At 41.0% G+C, this 15720-nt stretch overlaps 1 protein-coding gene across 1 annotated transcript in view; it reads left to right on the top strand.

The window, feature by feature from the left end:
* The window catches only part of LOC135197440 (kinesin-like protein KIF20B), a 329336-nt gene that overhangs the window by 250393 nt on the left and 63223 nt on the right, over window positions 1-15720 (top strand). Inside the window, 4 exon segments of the mRNA XM_064224510.1 lie at window positions 1729-1832; window positions 5553-5705; window positions 6374-6487; window positions 7327-7450. Of these exon segments, the coding sequence (XP_064080580.1) occupies window positions 1729-1832; window positions 5553-5705; window positions 6374-6487; window positions 7327-7450 (495 nt within the window).

The raw sequence follows: 15720 nt of genomic DNA, 5'->3' as shown, positions 1-15720 counted from the left end.
TCATATATAAAACTTTATGTAACGGCTAATTTAAAATGGTGCAAACATTACCACAATCGCACGTATGATTTTTTCGGAAGAGTTACCGCGCAGACGTAAAGAAAATGTTATTGTTTTCATAAATTCACCATAAATCAAAATATTGTGCTAGAGACTTCCAATTTGTTGCAAAATGAAGGTAAATGCTTGAATATTACTAGAATATAAGCATTTTAGGTTACAATTAAGTTTTTCGACCATTTCGGTAGAGTCAAAGTTGACCGAAGGTTGAAATTTTGGCAATTATCGTTATTTATATGAAAATATCTCAAAACTGATAAAAGCTACAACCATGGGTTGTTTTCAGTTGTATTGTGCATGAAATTGCGCACATTTCCATATATAAAACTTTATATAACGGCTAATTTTAAATGGTGCAAACATTACCACAATCGCATGTATGATTTTTTTCGGAAGAGTTACCGCGCGGACGTAAAGAAAATGTTTTTTCATAAATTCACCATAAATCGAAATATTGTGCTAGAGACTTCCAATTAGTTGCAAAATTAAGGTAAATGATTGAATATTACTAAAATATAAGTGTTTAGCTTACAATTGCGTTTTTCGACCATTTTGGTAGAGTCAAAGTTGACCGAAGGTTGAAAGTTTGGCAATTATCGTTATTTATATGAAAATATCTCAAAACTGATAAAAGCTACAATCATGAGTATTTTCTTGTTGTATTCTACATAAAAATGCACACATTTTCATATATAATACTTCATGTAACGGCTAATTTACAATGGTACAAAAATTATGTCAAAGTGACGAAATAATTTCCGAGATGTGTCACAGATACTTTTTAGTGCGGCAAGAAAGAAATTCGCGCTTGCGCGCCTGCGTAACGATTGTAAACAAAACAACACCTTGATCCGTGAACTCCCAGCATCCCCCAAGGCGCGTGATTCAAAAGTTTTAGGCTGGTAGGCCTGTAAGTATTTTTCCGTGAATTTTAAAAAACTTTTGTAAGTCGACGTAAAATACGTCCAGTCGGCACACAGGAGACAAAAAATGTCGACGTAAAATACGTCCAGTTGGCGTAAGAGGGTTAATAGTTTATATAATAATAAAGGAAACCCCAGTCTTTTGTTGAGAGACTGTCAGAAACGTCAGGAAACCTGACGGCCAATGTGGGATTGTCAGTGTTGCCAACTTAGTGGGTCCAAGTATTGCCAACTTGCCAGTCAAAGGATACATTGAAAAATCTCTCTCTCTCTCTCTCTCTCTCTCTCTCTCTCTCTCTCTCTGCACAAGATATGTCATAGTGATAAACATTTGGTATTTGAACTTTCAAGATAGGTAGTTACAAGTGTTATTAGAGGGGGTTCTAAGTATTAGCGGATTCAAACTATTTGCAGGGATCTGGTACGCATCCCCCGTAAATACAGAGTCCACTGTATAGCAGTTGTTAAATGCTCTTTTCACGTAAGCATTTCTGATTGAACTTACATAGGGCTCACTTGATTTGTCTGAAGTTTCTTTTTAAAGGGAAAAAGTTTTTGTTTATGTAAAAATTCTATTAATAAAGATAAGTGGTAGATTTTTTCCAAAATAGGCATTTTATGTTATAGGACATTTACATGCAAGTTTCCTCATGGCCAACCGTGAAATGTTCAGTTAAAGTTTGTTGAATTTTATGAATAAGGTTTTCTTAATATCGAAGGAGTTTCAGAAGTGAATACCTTTCAGGTGTGGAGGTTCGTCTCAGAGCACAGGTGCTGGAAATCAAGGAAGCTGAATCATTGCTCAAGGAACAAAAGCTGTCTAGTCAACAAGAGTTGCTCTCATGCAAGGTAAGGTGACTTAGTCTTTCTTAATTCTAAAATTCTCTCACAAGGGATATTACAATTGGTAAGTCTTATTTTCTTGTTTTTTCTAGAAATGCATACCTTATACTTCACATTTTTTTGTACGAAAGTGAAGTCGTTGTGTGTTACAATATCTTACATCGATGTGTGGTTTTTCCAGCATTTTGATATTCTTCCAAACACACCCTGAGAAAGGCACTGGCCTATGATGCTCATGAGTGCATTACAAAATAAATCTGTTTTGTGTGTTTACTATATATTGTTAGTGATGCAGTTTCCCCAGCTATCAGAAAGAGATTGTTTTTACCTAACCTTTCATTAGCTGAAATAATTTAAATGAAGATGCAGTTACTCTCAAGAGGTCTTGAGAAAAATATTGTATCATTCCCACTTCCAAAAAAAGATTTACCGGACCACACCAAATAACGCAAAGCCTAAAGTAATGTCCTTCCCTTAAATCCAGGCTGACATATTTTAGCAGAAATATGCATAGATATTAGGGTTTGTTGTGAGCACACTGGAAAAATGAGATTAGTAACTAACAGGGTCATGAGTTAAAGAGGGGTATGTGGGTGGAATCACAAGACTCATGACAAGCATAGATGCCAATAGTCCTTTGCGTACACAATTTTTTAACTTTACTGCTTTCCAGCTGGCGCTAAGTTATTTATCCTAATGTTGAGACTGAAGGTTTGTTAGTTATGAAAAATACAAATTGATTAGGAATTTGTCATATTAGCATAGGAGACCAAAAAGAGGTGATGATGTATTAGGCTGCATTTTCTGAAGTTTGGCTGATGGGAAATATTCTTAAGACTGGTGTTTATGGGAGAGGACTATCAACTTGTTAAAACATTTCACTGAATCAAAAGGGTAGGCAGGTCACTAACTTTGACACCTATCTGTGTCTGCCTGCCATGTTGAAGGTTGAGAGTTGTAATCTGTGGTAGGCTTGAAGTACAACAGTATGCTTGACTATTAGCCCATATGTGCTATTTCATAATAATAATAATAAAAGAATAAAGGTAAACATTTTTTTATGGTAATTGCAACTCTCAATTATTGTAAACATCTCATGCAACTACTTCACATTATGTTTTCTGAATTACTTCATTTTTGGGCCATTTTCCATCTCATTCAGTTTTTTTATTTATCTTTGCCATTTGCAATTACATTTGCTTTTTCTTGTTAGTTCTTGGTCATTTGATACCAAATCCTCAACATCTGTGCTGTGCAGTGGTGGAAGTAGCAAGGTAGTTGGCTTAACGGCAGGAGCTGATTCATTAGGTAAGGGGTGAAGGAGGGATGAGGTGGGTGTGGTTGATTGACAGGGGGAGGGAAAGTCTGTCAGACTTCTGTCTAGCAGGTGAAGTGAGTAGTGGTGTCTAGGCCCACAGCAGGATAATGGCCTCGGCCTCCACCCTTGTCAGCAAGCTGTATCCACTGTTGATGACAGTATCACAGTAGTCGCTGCACTGTCAGATGAAAGCCACTATTTGATGTGAAAGTGGGATATTGAGAGATCATTGATCAAAAGGTAAGGGAGGACATAAAGAGTAAACAAATTCACAGAGGTGGAAATTATTTGCAAGTAAGGAATAGAGAGGTGCTATACTGGCGAACCATTACTGCCAGACGAGCAATGTATCGTACATGATACATATAAGATTGACTTACTTTTAATACATTTAATCCATATACATATATGAAGGTTCATATAGTGTACTAAATACATCTTTCATGTACCTACAGTTCTGTCGTTGAATACTGGTGGGAGGGCTGAGGGGTATCACCTTCATCCAGAGCGGACGCATTTCTATGCCTTCCTCTGCCTTGATTGTGCTGGCTGTTCTGTCTGCACTTCTTGCTGGTGTTTTCCTTCCTTTGTTTTGCTTTGCATATTTGTAATATCTGCTTATATTCTTGGTTAATCTTGCAAACCCAAGAATCATCCACGCCTAGACCTCGCTTTTGCCCTGGTGTTGGAGAGCAGCAATGAAACGGCTTTCTTTCATTCTTTGAAGTAGACTCACACCCCGTTTACATATGCCACAAGCTTGTGTGCTCTGTGACTGATCCTTGTCTCAAGTGCTGTGTTTGGTCCCCAGAGCAGTGGATAAGGGTTGTCATTATGCTAAATATCAGGAGAGTGAAGTTGTTCATGAATTATTATAGAGAGTGTTTTGGTGGGGGAGGATTGTTCTTACGTTAAATATCAGAGAGAATAACTGGAAAAAGAGAGATATAAAGAGAAGTTATTCCAACGTTAGGTATCAAAAGATGGAAATTCATGATTTATGAAGAAAAAGAGAAAGAGAGAGATTTTTCAGTATCCTTCCATAGCAGTATTTTATTTCACCATAAGTGAGTGACATTTTTTACCCTTTGTTGTTAGTATGTCAAGATAATTGACAGGTTACGCCCCTCCCCCTTGCTCCAAAGGATCAGAGAAGACTGGGACTCTTATTTGTATTCTTCTAAAATTTTAAATTATTTGCTGTAGAAATGCATAAGTTTTCATTATAGCATGGAAAATATGAAAAAATTAATAACAAAGTAACATTACATTTATCTATAAAACTACAGTATACAAAAGAAACACGGTGCATATGCATAAAAAATCTCCTATCTCAGTGAGAGAGAGAGAGAGAGAGAGTGTTTACATCAACAACTGTTTTTGATTGATTTTACTGTATTTTAATGTAAAGAATGTTAGCATCATACAGGATTTATGTACAAAAAATCCTATACAAACTTTTCATACCAGTTTCACACATCACATAAAAATGTGAAAACTTATAAATTACTTTAAAAAAATTAAACGTAACCACTTTGCAGAGTTTTGCATGTCTAAAAAAAAATCACATGTAAGATCTAGGTACGTATCACTTTATATTTTGGTTCCTTCCTCCCTCTCTTTCCATTGGATGTGTAAGTCTATGGGAATGGAGATAATCTCACTCTACGGGCATCTGTAACCCTCTAGATTCCCATTAAAGGGTAGTGTGCTGTGCTGTAGGCAGTACTAAAGGGTGCTTGCAGCACTCGGTTGGCCCTAGCTGCACCCACTTCTTTCTTTTAATTTACTGCAATACCTATTTCCTTTCTTCCATCTTGCTGCCCAACCTGGCTCAACTATTACTTTAGTGCAACATGCGTTTGCTTGAAGTTTCAATCTTTAGATCCTTGTACTTCATTTCTTTTATTTTCTGGATCTGTCTTGCTATCTACTCCTATTTCCTCATTTCTCTGGTTGTTATTACAGAACATATAACTAGATTGAGATTCTCATGGCTCCAAGAGGTATTCTAATAGATTTGGTTTGCTTTCTGTGTACAGGAAGGCATTTGTGTATATCTGTGCAATGTAGCATTGGCATTAGAGGGTTTCTGAGATAAGTGGCTTTGTAAAAGAGAAGGTTCAGTTTTGTATCCTAAATTGTAAATGTTCACTTTTGAATTTTGGACCTTGCTTTTTTGTTTTTTCTTCTCAAATGTTGAACCAACATGAATATAATAGATGTAGATGTGTCAATGATTTACTTTTTTCTCTCTCTCTCTCTCTCTCTCTCTCTCTCTCTCTCTCTCTCTCTCTCTTTCACTATGAAGATGACTTTTGCATTTGTTTCTCAGTGATTTTTTCACTGCTTTATTACATGTTTAAGTAATTTTCAATCATTTTTATTTTTTTTATTTTGCATAACAGGAGAATCTCCTTACTTTACGAGCATCCCTTGCAATGCTTAAAGAAGAAAACACTTCATTGAAGGATAAAGCTGAAAACTCTTCAAAACTTCAACAAGAATTGAAGTTGAAAGTCAAAGAGAAAGATGAAGTCATTGCATCCTTGAATGCAAAGGTAAGTAAATTGTACAGTTGGAAAAGTTGCTGGCAGTGGAAACTATAGTTTACTTTAAAATGGATTTAATATTGCACACCAATCCCTAAGATCTCTCCTGTCATCTTGCTTGTTTTTGTATTTCAGTAACTGTCCAGAGTATATCTTTATAATCATGCATGTCGCCCAAAAGTTTTTGTAATGATATGTAAATGCAGTATGATGATTATTTAAGAAAATTATTGTAATGTGACACATAACCAACCACTTCTAAGGTTGGACAGCTCAAGCCTCTTCTAAATAGCACATTTAAGGGAAATACTGTATAAGGCAGACACTGCCAGAGAATCATTTATTGCCTGTCTACAACATTTAGGTGTTCACCAAGGGAAAGTTATGTTTTAGTCTTGATTACGAGGGTAGAACGAGACTTGATCTTTTCACACTACATGTTGAACATCTAATGATGTTTTAAGACCTGAGAATTGTTATTCACATTCAATGATGGTTTAAATATGAAGTGATATATCTGAAGATCAAGAGGTTATTTACATCAGGTATAATTGATGACCTTTGCTTTATCTTATGTACCATGTTGTTTTGATGTTATAAATGAACTTAATTGCTAACAATGATCATTCAACATTAAACTATTCTGTGATGTATTTATAAATTACCTTTTTTTCCAGGTTGAAAGCTTGGATCGGAAGTTAAACAATGCAGAGCATGGTTTAGAAAAAAGAGAAAGATACTTAGAAGAGGAATTAGATGCAGCTAGGAAGAAATGTGACTGCTTGGAAAAGGTAAAGTGTAAATTTTATATCAAACCTAGAATTTTTAAATTTTTATTGTATCTTTGTTTAGATCATCATAATCACCTTTAGCTGACAGTCATTTGTTATACAGAAACCTTAGTTGCCTGGGCTCTTTAAGGTTATTTTAGGGCAATAAATAGCCTTCAGACATAGTAGTTTTAGCCACTTTTTATCCTAAAAGGGTCTGTTCCTAAAACTTGTTAGTAGACTAAAGTTAATTATAGCTCTTCATCCTCATGTTTTATTTACTGAAAGCAGGTGACTAGAATCCTGGTAAATTTTCCTCTTGCAAGTGCAACCTTAAGCCTAGAATTTTTTGAGCCAAAACTGTACAAGTCTAAACTACTGACTGATGCACAATTGGGGCTTGTCTCCAGGAAAGAAGTTTGTTATTGCTGAAGATTTTGTTATTACCTGCTGCCATGGTCATGAACATTTTTGGAGACAAGTTTGCCATGATAGAAAAATTCCTAATTGAGGAATACTGTCCTAACTTCCTTTTTCACCCCCTTTGCATGGGATTTTTTTCAAAGATTCTCCAAACTTCCTGAGCCATAAGGGCAACTGCCATTCTCTAAAAAGGCAATTGCCCTTATGGAAAGGTAGGATACAAATTTATGGAATGAATGCCATGGGTCATTGCTACTTCAGACTGTAAATGGATAACCAAAAATGTAAAATTAAAAGGACAAATAAATAAAAGAAATAGTGATTTAACACCTTTAGAGGCACTATCTGTTATAAACTTATTTGAAAATATGCAAGATAACATTGCTGCGTATGTCATGTGTTAATGTATTACATAACATTTTGTAACTCAATTCCAGGAAGTACAAGCAGTCCGAGAAGAGCAACGGAGGCAGGAAGAAGTAAGCCAGTATACTTCACGTGTTGAAGAACAAGAAGAAAAAATACAACAAAAAGACCTTGAAGTGTCAACTCTGCAACAGGGTTAGAACATGATATGTTATATTTGTTTTACTGTGGAGTTATGAACTTAGTATTAGGTGTATATTTATTCTTTATTTTCAGCTTGTAGTATATGTTACATGCCTAGTATTTTAACCCCTTTGGTACTGCATGGGGCATAATCGGCTAGATACTGCATCCCACATTTTCCCAACTCGCCCTAGAGCCCGTTTAGCCCTGAAAAAGAGGTTATACTAACATTTATTCTGCTTTATATATTAATGGAAATGAATGTGAAGTCATATATACACACGTGTAGTATATGTATATACACATACACACATATTCTATACTATATATAAGATTTACTTTTACTTCTCACCATATCAACCCATGAATTTTCCCTTTTTTCTGGGGATTTTCTTGGAAAAAATAATGCAGCTCTTTGATTAGCCCACGAACAAAGACTTTTCATCATGTTATCATAAAAAAAAAAAAAAAAAAAATTAGCATATGCATCCCCAGACATAAGAAAAGTGCATCCCGTAAGCGCTTGATTTACCCCTGAAAAAAAAAAATGGTTCCACGAAAGTCTGGCAACATTGTTGGACAGATGATCCTCTAATATGTTGGTAACATATGTAACCCACCTTTTACCTCTCGTTCTTCCACATCATTGTACTTATTTCATCACTTGAGAGCTCGTCACCACTGTCAAACTCTTTCTCAGAAAGAACATATTCCTCGGAAGAGATGTCACTGTTCTCACTCATGATTTTACAGTAAAAATGCAAATAACAAAGAAAAAATCACCAGAGAAAAAAAAAATTGTGAAAAAACTTGCGTGAACGCAACCATGACTATGATCAACTTATGAGGAGGCTGTGACGTCATAGCCAAGAATGTCCACAATTAGCTGAAAAAAAAAGTAGGAAGAGCTTAGTGTCTGTTAGTACAGCTTACCCACGCCTGCAAAAACCAATAGGAGACATAACCCAACACTACGAGCTTCCCTATTGCGCTATGGAGTTATGACAACGTATATTCGTCATGGGGAGTGTCACTGTACCCTCCCTGACGTCGTAGAAACGTCACGGTCCCGAAGGGGTTAAGGAATTTGTGGCGCAGCTTATGAAGTCTAGTATTTTGATATTGTGATTTGTGTTTCATAAGTTATGAAGAGGACAAATTTTGGCTTAAAATGTTAGTGTTGTAGTGCTGTGGTTCATTTGATTTACAAGATCAGTTATAGATGATCTTTTAATTACCCAACTAAGATGTTGGAAGGTAACGAAGTCGTTCATCCGTACAGTCTATTGACCACACTTAAGCTTTAGAATGTTATAAAGCTTGTATATATGATTGATAACATATTGTTTATATTTAATAAAGTCTTTGATGGTTTAGATTTGACAGTTATTTATGGGAGAAACTTCAGTTGCTCATATATGAAACAAACCTTCGGTCTTAACATTAGGATAATACTAGTGCCAAGCTGGAAACTGGTAGCATTAATAAAAACATTTGTGGTCCAGGGACTATTGGCATCTGTACCAGGTCACGGGGCATTGTAGTTCCCAGAATGCCCTGGGCGTCCATTGACATATCAGTTACATTCCTACTGTCTTTAAGAGAGGACATGATCACTTTCTATCTCTTTAAAGCTGGTTTAGTTTGCCCATTTAATTTCATAATTTTCCTTTTTCTTTCTCTGGGTGATCTCAGTGTGGGTGTGATCTGCTAGGTGTGTGTAAGTTGTGAGATATGGAGAATTTTGCTTCAACAAGGGAACTTTGTTCGGGATCTCGCAAGAGACAAAGGAAATGCCCTGGAGTGAGTGGTTTTCCTTGTTCAAGATTCTTAACATCAGTGTCTTACGGATCCTCACCCAACATGTAGTAGGTGCAGAGAAAACTTATGAACTATTACCAATCCTTGTTCAGTTTGTTGTGGTTGGTCGGTGGAACAATGGATGAAGTTTTGTAGGGAAGACCAGTACAAAAGAAAGGAGTCGCCGCCATCTTTAGATGACCAAGCATCTTCAGCTTCTTTTGTATTGGTGATACATCCGGCTGCTCCATATGTTTCATCACCTGGTTTTGATGTTTCTCATAACCCTTCAGTTTCTTCTAACGATTCGTTATCTGAAACACCAAGAGGGGTTTTGGGTAATTTTGTGCCTAATTACACTCCATCATCCCTGGCAGGAAGAAGGGGAGCATTGCCATCTTTGTTCCAGATTTCAGCCCCCGATGCACAGAGGATGGAAAGAATACGGTCGGTGTTAGGCCTATCTGGTGTACCAACCTTTGAAGGGTTACTGTCACACTATGTGATGTCACACTTCCCTCCTAGCCCATCGACTACAAGTGTCCGGCAATGCAGAACTTTGGAAACAGTTTTGCAGCACACACAGGGATACCAGCAGTAGCCGCTCACCGTCTCCCATCTAGTTTGGTGACATCACAACCGACGTCACAGATGGACATGGCTACCTCCATGATGTCACATCCTCGTTGCCTCCGAAGACAAATATGCTTTTAGATTCGATAGTACACACAGTTATGAAGAAGTTACAAGCTTTAGAGGACAAAATAGATAAGAAAGACAAAAAGAAGACATGAATCGTTGTCTTCTTCGTCTTCCTCTAGTTCGACATCATCACAAAACTCGATGATGTCACTGTGTGTACCAGTCAAGCTTTGGAGGGTAAGGGACTTTGTGACTGATTCTTGTGCCAAGAGGAGAAGATTAAATTCTTCATCTTCGAGCCAGGACTGTCACATCCTTGTCAGCAACAAAGTGAAGAAGGCAGTGGCTGGTAAAGTTAGTGACAATGACTGCCGTCATTTAGATGCGTCCGCACGGACGAAAGGTTGATGGCCACTGGAATGGCGGCTGAGGTGACAATGCCAACAGTGAGGACAAAACGGTTAGTTGATACTCCATTGCTGTTGGGGAAATCAACAAGTAGTGGACATCAATTGACGAAGAACGGAGAACATATATCAGATTCTCCTGTAAGACCTCTTGAAATAAGAAGGAAGGATGAAAAAGCTCTCATTAAATGGTCAAATAAAAAGAGGTGGTAACCTCTCCAGATACACCGATGAAAGAAGCTGTTCACTTTGACGCTAGAAGATCAAGGTCAACTTCCCAGGTGGCCATGGGGAATGATAGCCCAACGAACTTGGATAATATTAACCCTTAAACGCCTAAGCAGTATTTCAGAAATCGTCTCCCGTATGCCGGCGGGGTTCGGGAGTGAGTGCTGAAGCGGAAAAAAAGTTCTTTTCAAAAAATCACAGCACATTTAGTTTTCAAGATTAAGAGTACATTTTTGGTTCCTTTTTTTGTCATTGCCTGAAATTTAGTATACAACCATCAGAAATGAAAAAAAATATCATTATCATATATAAATATTGGAATATATGACAGCGCGAAAAAAATTATATATAATTTATAGACAAATTGTGCTGTGAGCAAAACGGTTAAAGCTAACGAGTTATATTTTGTTGTTGTATTTTACACTAAATTGCTATCATTTTGGTATATAACACATTGTAAAACGATCTAAGCAACACAGAGAAAATATTATCACAAATTGGTGCATGAATTTGTAACGCTCGGTACGTGAAAAAAGAGTTTTTGTACATGAACTTCCCTGACAGATATATACTTAGCTATAGTCTCCGACGTTCCCGACAGAATTTCAAATCTCGCGGCACACGCGACAGGTAGGTCAGGTGGTCTACCTTACCCGCCGCTGGGTGGCGATGTACGAACCACTCCCGTAAGCTTGTCAGATTTTTCTCTGTCGCGGGAACGATAACAACTGTTGTCGGTTCCTCTCGATAGTTTTTCGATTCTCGCTTGCCTGGAGTTAATTTGGACTTCTTTTGGTGACGTATTCGCTTTGTTGGCTTGGCATACGCTGATTGTGGACCGGTTTGATTTTGAGTTTGATTTTCTTTAACGATGTCTGATCTAGAATCGGTAGTTAAAACTTCGGTGTTGTTTGGGTTTGCGTGAATGAAGGATGTAAGGTGAGGTTGCCGAAAGCTTCGGTAGACCCCCACACGCGTTTCATGAAATGCAGGGGGAATGATTGTGCGTTTGCTAACCCTTGTAGTGAATGTAAGGGATTGAATGAAGAAGAATATAAGGCTCTCTCTTCTTATGTTAGGAAGTTGGAACGTGATAGAGTGCGTAAGGCTTCCTCTAGACGTTCTAGCAGATCTAGAATGAGTGAGTTGGATGTGGATCCTAATAGTACTAACGTTAGAATTAGAACCTTCTTCCAAGTTGCAGCCCCGGCTCCCCGCACCGAAGCCGGAGATTCGCCTTCGGAGGCGGCAGCTCTGAAAGCCAAGAATCGTTCTGTGGATCAGAAGATTCGTCAGTTGGAAGGTAAGGAGAGTGTTAGTGATCAGTGCAGTGTCCCCAAGTGTTGTGGAGGGTGCGTCTGACCGGCTCCTTAGTAACCTCTATAGGCCTAGACCTCTTCCAGACTCCCAGTTCCAGTGGAGTAGGAAAGTCGAAAGCCGCAGGAGGGCTAGGGAGAGCCCCCCACCGGTCAGGCGTCCCTCGGCAGATCCTGAAGTACGCTCCCCAGGCTGCCTCGGATCGCTACAAGAAGGAGCTCCTACGCCAATGCTTCTCCTCTTCGTCGTCTCCCTCTCCGAAGAGAGGTTGGAACTCCCCGGATGCGTCGCGCCCGTTGAAGAGGGCTTGGAAGGCTCCCTGCAGTCCTTTGGCTTCTAGTCCGGAGGTTTTCCCGGAAGAATCGTCGGTGGAGGCGAAGAAACACAAGAAAATCCTGTGATCGTTCTTCTTCTCAAGGCGCTTCCCGCGCCTTCGGCGCCTGCTCGAGGAAGAATTAGAAGATTCTCCTACGAGAGTACTCGCGGGACTTCAAGCTCAGATCACGGCGCTAGCAGACTCTCTAGCAGTTAGATCACGTAGGAAGAAGGACGTTTCTCTTCCGATCAAGAGATCTAGGCGCCGCTCTTCAGAGGATCGTTCTCCTTCATATGGGGAGGTTTCGTATGAAGGTGGGGGCTCGCGTGAGCGCCCTCGCTCGCGGGAGCGCCCTCACTCGCGTGAAGCGCCCTCGCTCGCCTGGCTCTCTTTCAATTTCAGGCGCCAAACATCGGTAGGACGCTCTATGGAGAAAGAAGTTTTTTCTCCAGATTGGATTCCCGCTTCCGGTAAGCGCACTGCACCTGCTCATCACGCGATTTCTTCAACTCCCTCGCGTGAGACTTCTCCTCAGCAGCCTCAAGATTATAGAAGGCGCCCTTATACAAGTAGGCGTTCTTCTTCCAGATGTCACTCTCCTCGAGTATCGGATCGTGACTTCTCTCCTGACAGGCATCTAAGAGTCTGGTAGGAGTCGTGTGCATGATAGACGGCCTACTGTTAGCCCGCTCCCCGCAAGGTAGGCGCCAAGAGCCTACTGCACATAGCTCTCCTAGTAGGCGCTCGTCTCTTTTAGGCGTCATACTCCTGATTATTCTCCTAATGGGCAGTACAACAAGAGTCTTTCAAGCGCCCTTCTCCGTGTAGGCGTCTCTCCCGCTTCTAGGCGCACTTCTCCTGACCATTTGTCTCTTGGTAGGCACCAGGAATCCCGGAAGCGCCCTTCTCCAAGTAGGCGCTCGTTAGTTTTGAAGCGCCCTTCTCCTGAATGTTACCCTCTTGTTAGACGTCAAGAGTCTCGCAAGCAGCCTTCTCCTAGTAGGCGCATTTCGCCTTCCAGTCGAACTTCCGTTGATCGTACGCAACTGGACAGGTATGGAGAGCCGCGCAAGCGCTCTGCTCTCGATAGGCGCTCTTCTCCTGGCAGCCGCTCGCCCCAGGATAGGTGCATAGAGTATAGTAGGCGCTCGCCTCCTCGTAAGCGCCCTGCGGATGTTTCCGAGAATTCTCGGAGTAGGAGCCCTACCTCTCCTTCGGCTGAGATTCCGTATACCTCGAAGAGGGAGTCTCATCGTATACTTCTTCCCAGATCTTCTCATCGTTCTCCAGTGGATGTGAACTCTTCTAAGAGAGGGAGTTCTCCAACCTCTCGCTCAACTCCTGCTAGGATCCCTTCGTCACCTAAGGATCTTCCGCGCTCCGAACGCCTCGACAAGACGTCCCTAGAAGGTTCGGATGAGGAACCGAACACTTCTGCTGCTGTCTCTTCTTACAAGAAGCTTACAGAGCTACTTTTACAAGTTTTTGGGGATTCCCTTACGCCTACGGCTCCTCCATCTCCTCACTCACTTTTTTCAACGGCGAAGACAGCGAAGAGTTCTTCTTGTGTGAGGATGAAGCCAACTCTTTCTATGAAGAAGGCACTGAGGAGTTTTGGTTCCTGGATGGCTTCCAAAGAAGAAGCGGGGAAAACGATGTTCGCTTTTACCTCCTTCGAAGTTATCAGGACGCGCTGGTTTCTGGTACGAAACAGGAGAGCCCTTAGGATTGGGTCTACCGTCTTCGGCTGATTCGGATTTTTCGGCACTGGTAGATTCGACAAGGAGAACTGCCCTTAACTCTGCTAAGACGACTTGGGCAATGAACGAATTGGATCATTTGCTCAAAGGTATGTTTAGAGTGCTAGAAGTATTTAACTTCCTTGATTGGTCGTTGGGAGTCCTAGCCAAGAAAATTGAAGTGCCAGAGTCAATTTCACCAGATGATCTTATGTGTGTTTTGTTCCTTGTATGGACAAGTCAGTAAGAGACGGAGCGAGTGAAATCGCTCCCTTTATGGGGCCGGCATCGTGAAGAAGAGGTCGGTTTACTGTTCCTTCTTAACGAAGTCGGTCTCCCATGCTCAGAGGTCTTCTTTGCTGTTTGCTCCTCTGTCTACTCAGTTGTTCCCGAAACATCGAGTGCAGGACATTTCGAGGTCACTTTCGGCCAAAGCCACCCAGGACCTTTTGGCACAGTCGGCAAGAAAACCTCGCCCTTCCTTCCCTACCAAGGCTAAGAAGGAAAAGGCAAGTGTTCGAGAACCCTTTCGAGGGGCATCTTCATCAAGAACCTCTACGTTTAGAGGTCGTAGACCTTCAAGAAGGGGTAAGACTTTCGCCAAGTCTGTTAAAGCCCCCAAATAACTTGCAAGTCCTTCAAACAACGGTGGGCGCCAGACTCTTAGAGTTTGCAGAAGTCTGGGCCCAAAAAGGGGCGGATCCTTGGACCCTTTCTATTTTGAGGAGAGGTTACTCATCCCTTTCGTCGAAAGACCTCCCTTGACGACCATCCCAAGGGAACTGACGGCCAGGTACAAGAGACCCCATCATGAATCAAGCTCTCCATCTAGCAGTAGATCAGATGCTGGAGAAGGGGGCTATCGAACTAGTGACAGACCATCATTCATTCGGGCTTCTACAACCGCCTTTTCCTAGTTCCGAAGTCCTCAGGGGGATGGAGACCGGTGTTGGATGTAAGCGCCCTGAACTTCTTTCGTAGAAAGAAGAAGTTTCACGATGGAAACGCCTTCATCAGTGCTGGCAGCGCTTCGTCCAGGGGACTGGATGGTTCCTTGGATTTTCAGGACGCTTACTTCCACGTACCGATCCACCTTCCTCGAGGAAGTTTCTCAGATTCATGATGGGGGGGAAAATTTTTCAGTTCAGGGCTCTGTGTTTCGGCCTCTCGACGGCCCCTCAAGTGTTCACGGGGATTTTGAGGAATGTGGCTCAATGGCTTCATTTGAAAGGGGTGAGGATATCCATGTACCTCGACGATTGCTAATAAGGGCCAATTCAGAAGATCGTTGTTTGAAGGACTTACAAGTAACTTTAGAATTGACGAAGGCTTTGGGACTTCTCGTCAATTTCAAGAAGTCATCACTAATTCCCGAGCAAGAGTGTGTGTATCTCGGGATACAGATGAACTCTCTGAGTTTTCGGGCTTTTCCCTCGCAGGAAAGGATAGCCCGAGGATTCGAGAGAGTAACAACCTTCTTAGGGAAAGAAGTATGCACAGTGAGGGAGTGGATGAGTCTGCTGAACACTCTCCTCTCTGGAGCAATTCGTTTCCCTAGGAAGGTTGCACCTGAGACCGCTCCAATTCTTTCTTCATCGGTAATTGGGAGTCGTCGTTCTCAGGATTTGACGTTCTCTAGCCTGTCGTTATCCCAGGACATCAAGAAACATCTCTTATGGTGGACAGATCCCAACCTCTTTGCGAAGGGACTGTCTCTTCAATCACAGACCCCCAACCTGGTGTTGTTCTCCGACGCGTCGGACATGGGGTGGGGTGCAACTCTGGGAACCAACGAAGTGTCAGGTACCTGGGTGGGGGACCAGGTAGCCTGGC

Source organism: Macrobrachium nipponense, chromosome 21 (genome assembly GCF_015104395.2).
Source record: "Macrobrachium nipponense isolate FS-2020 chromosome 21, ASM1510439v2, whole genome shotgun sequence".
NCBI lineage: Eukaryota > Metazoa > Arthropoda > Malacostraca > Decapoda > Palaemonidae > Macrobrachium > Macrobrachium nipponense.
This window is presented reverse-complemented; position numbering and strand designations above follow the sequence as displayed.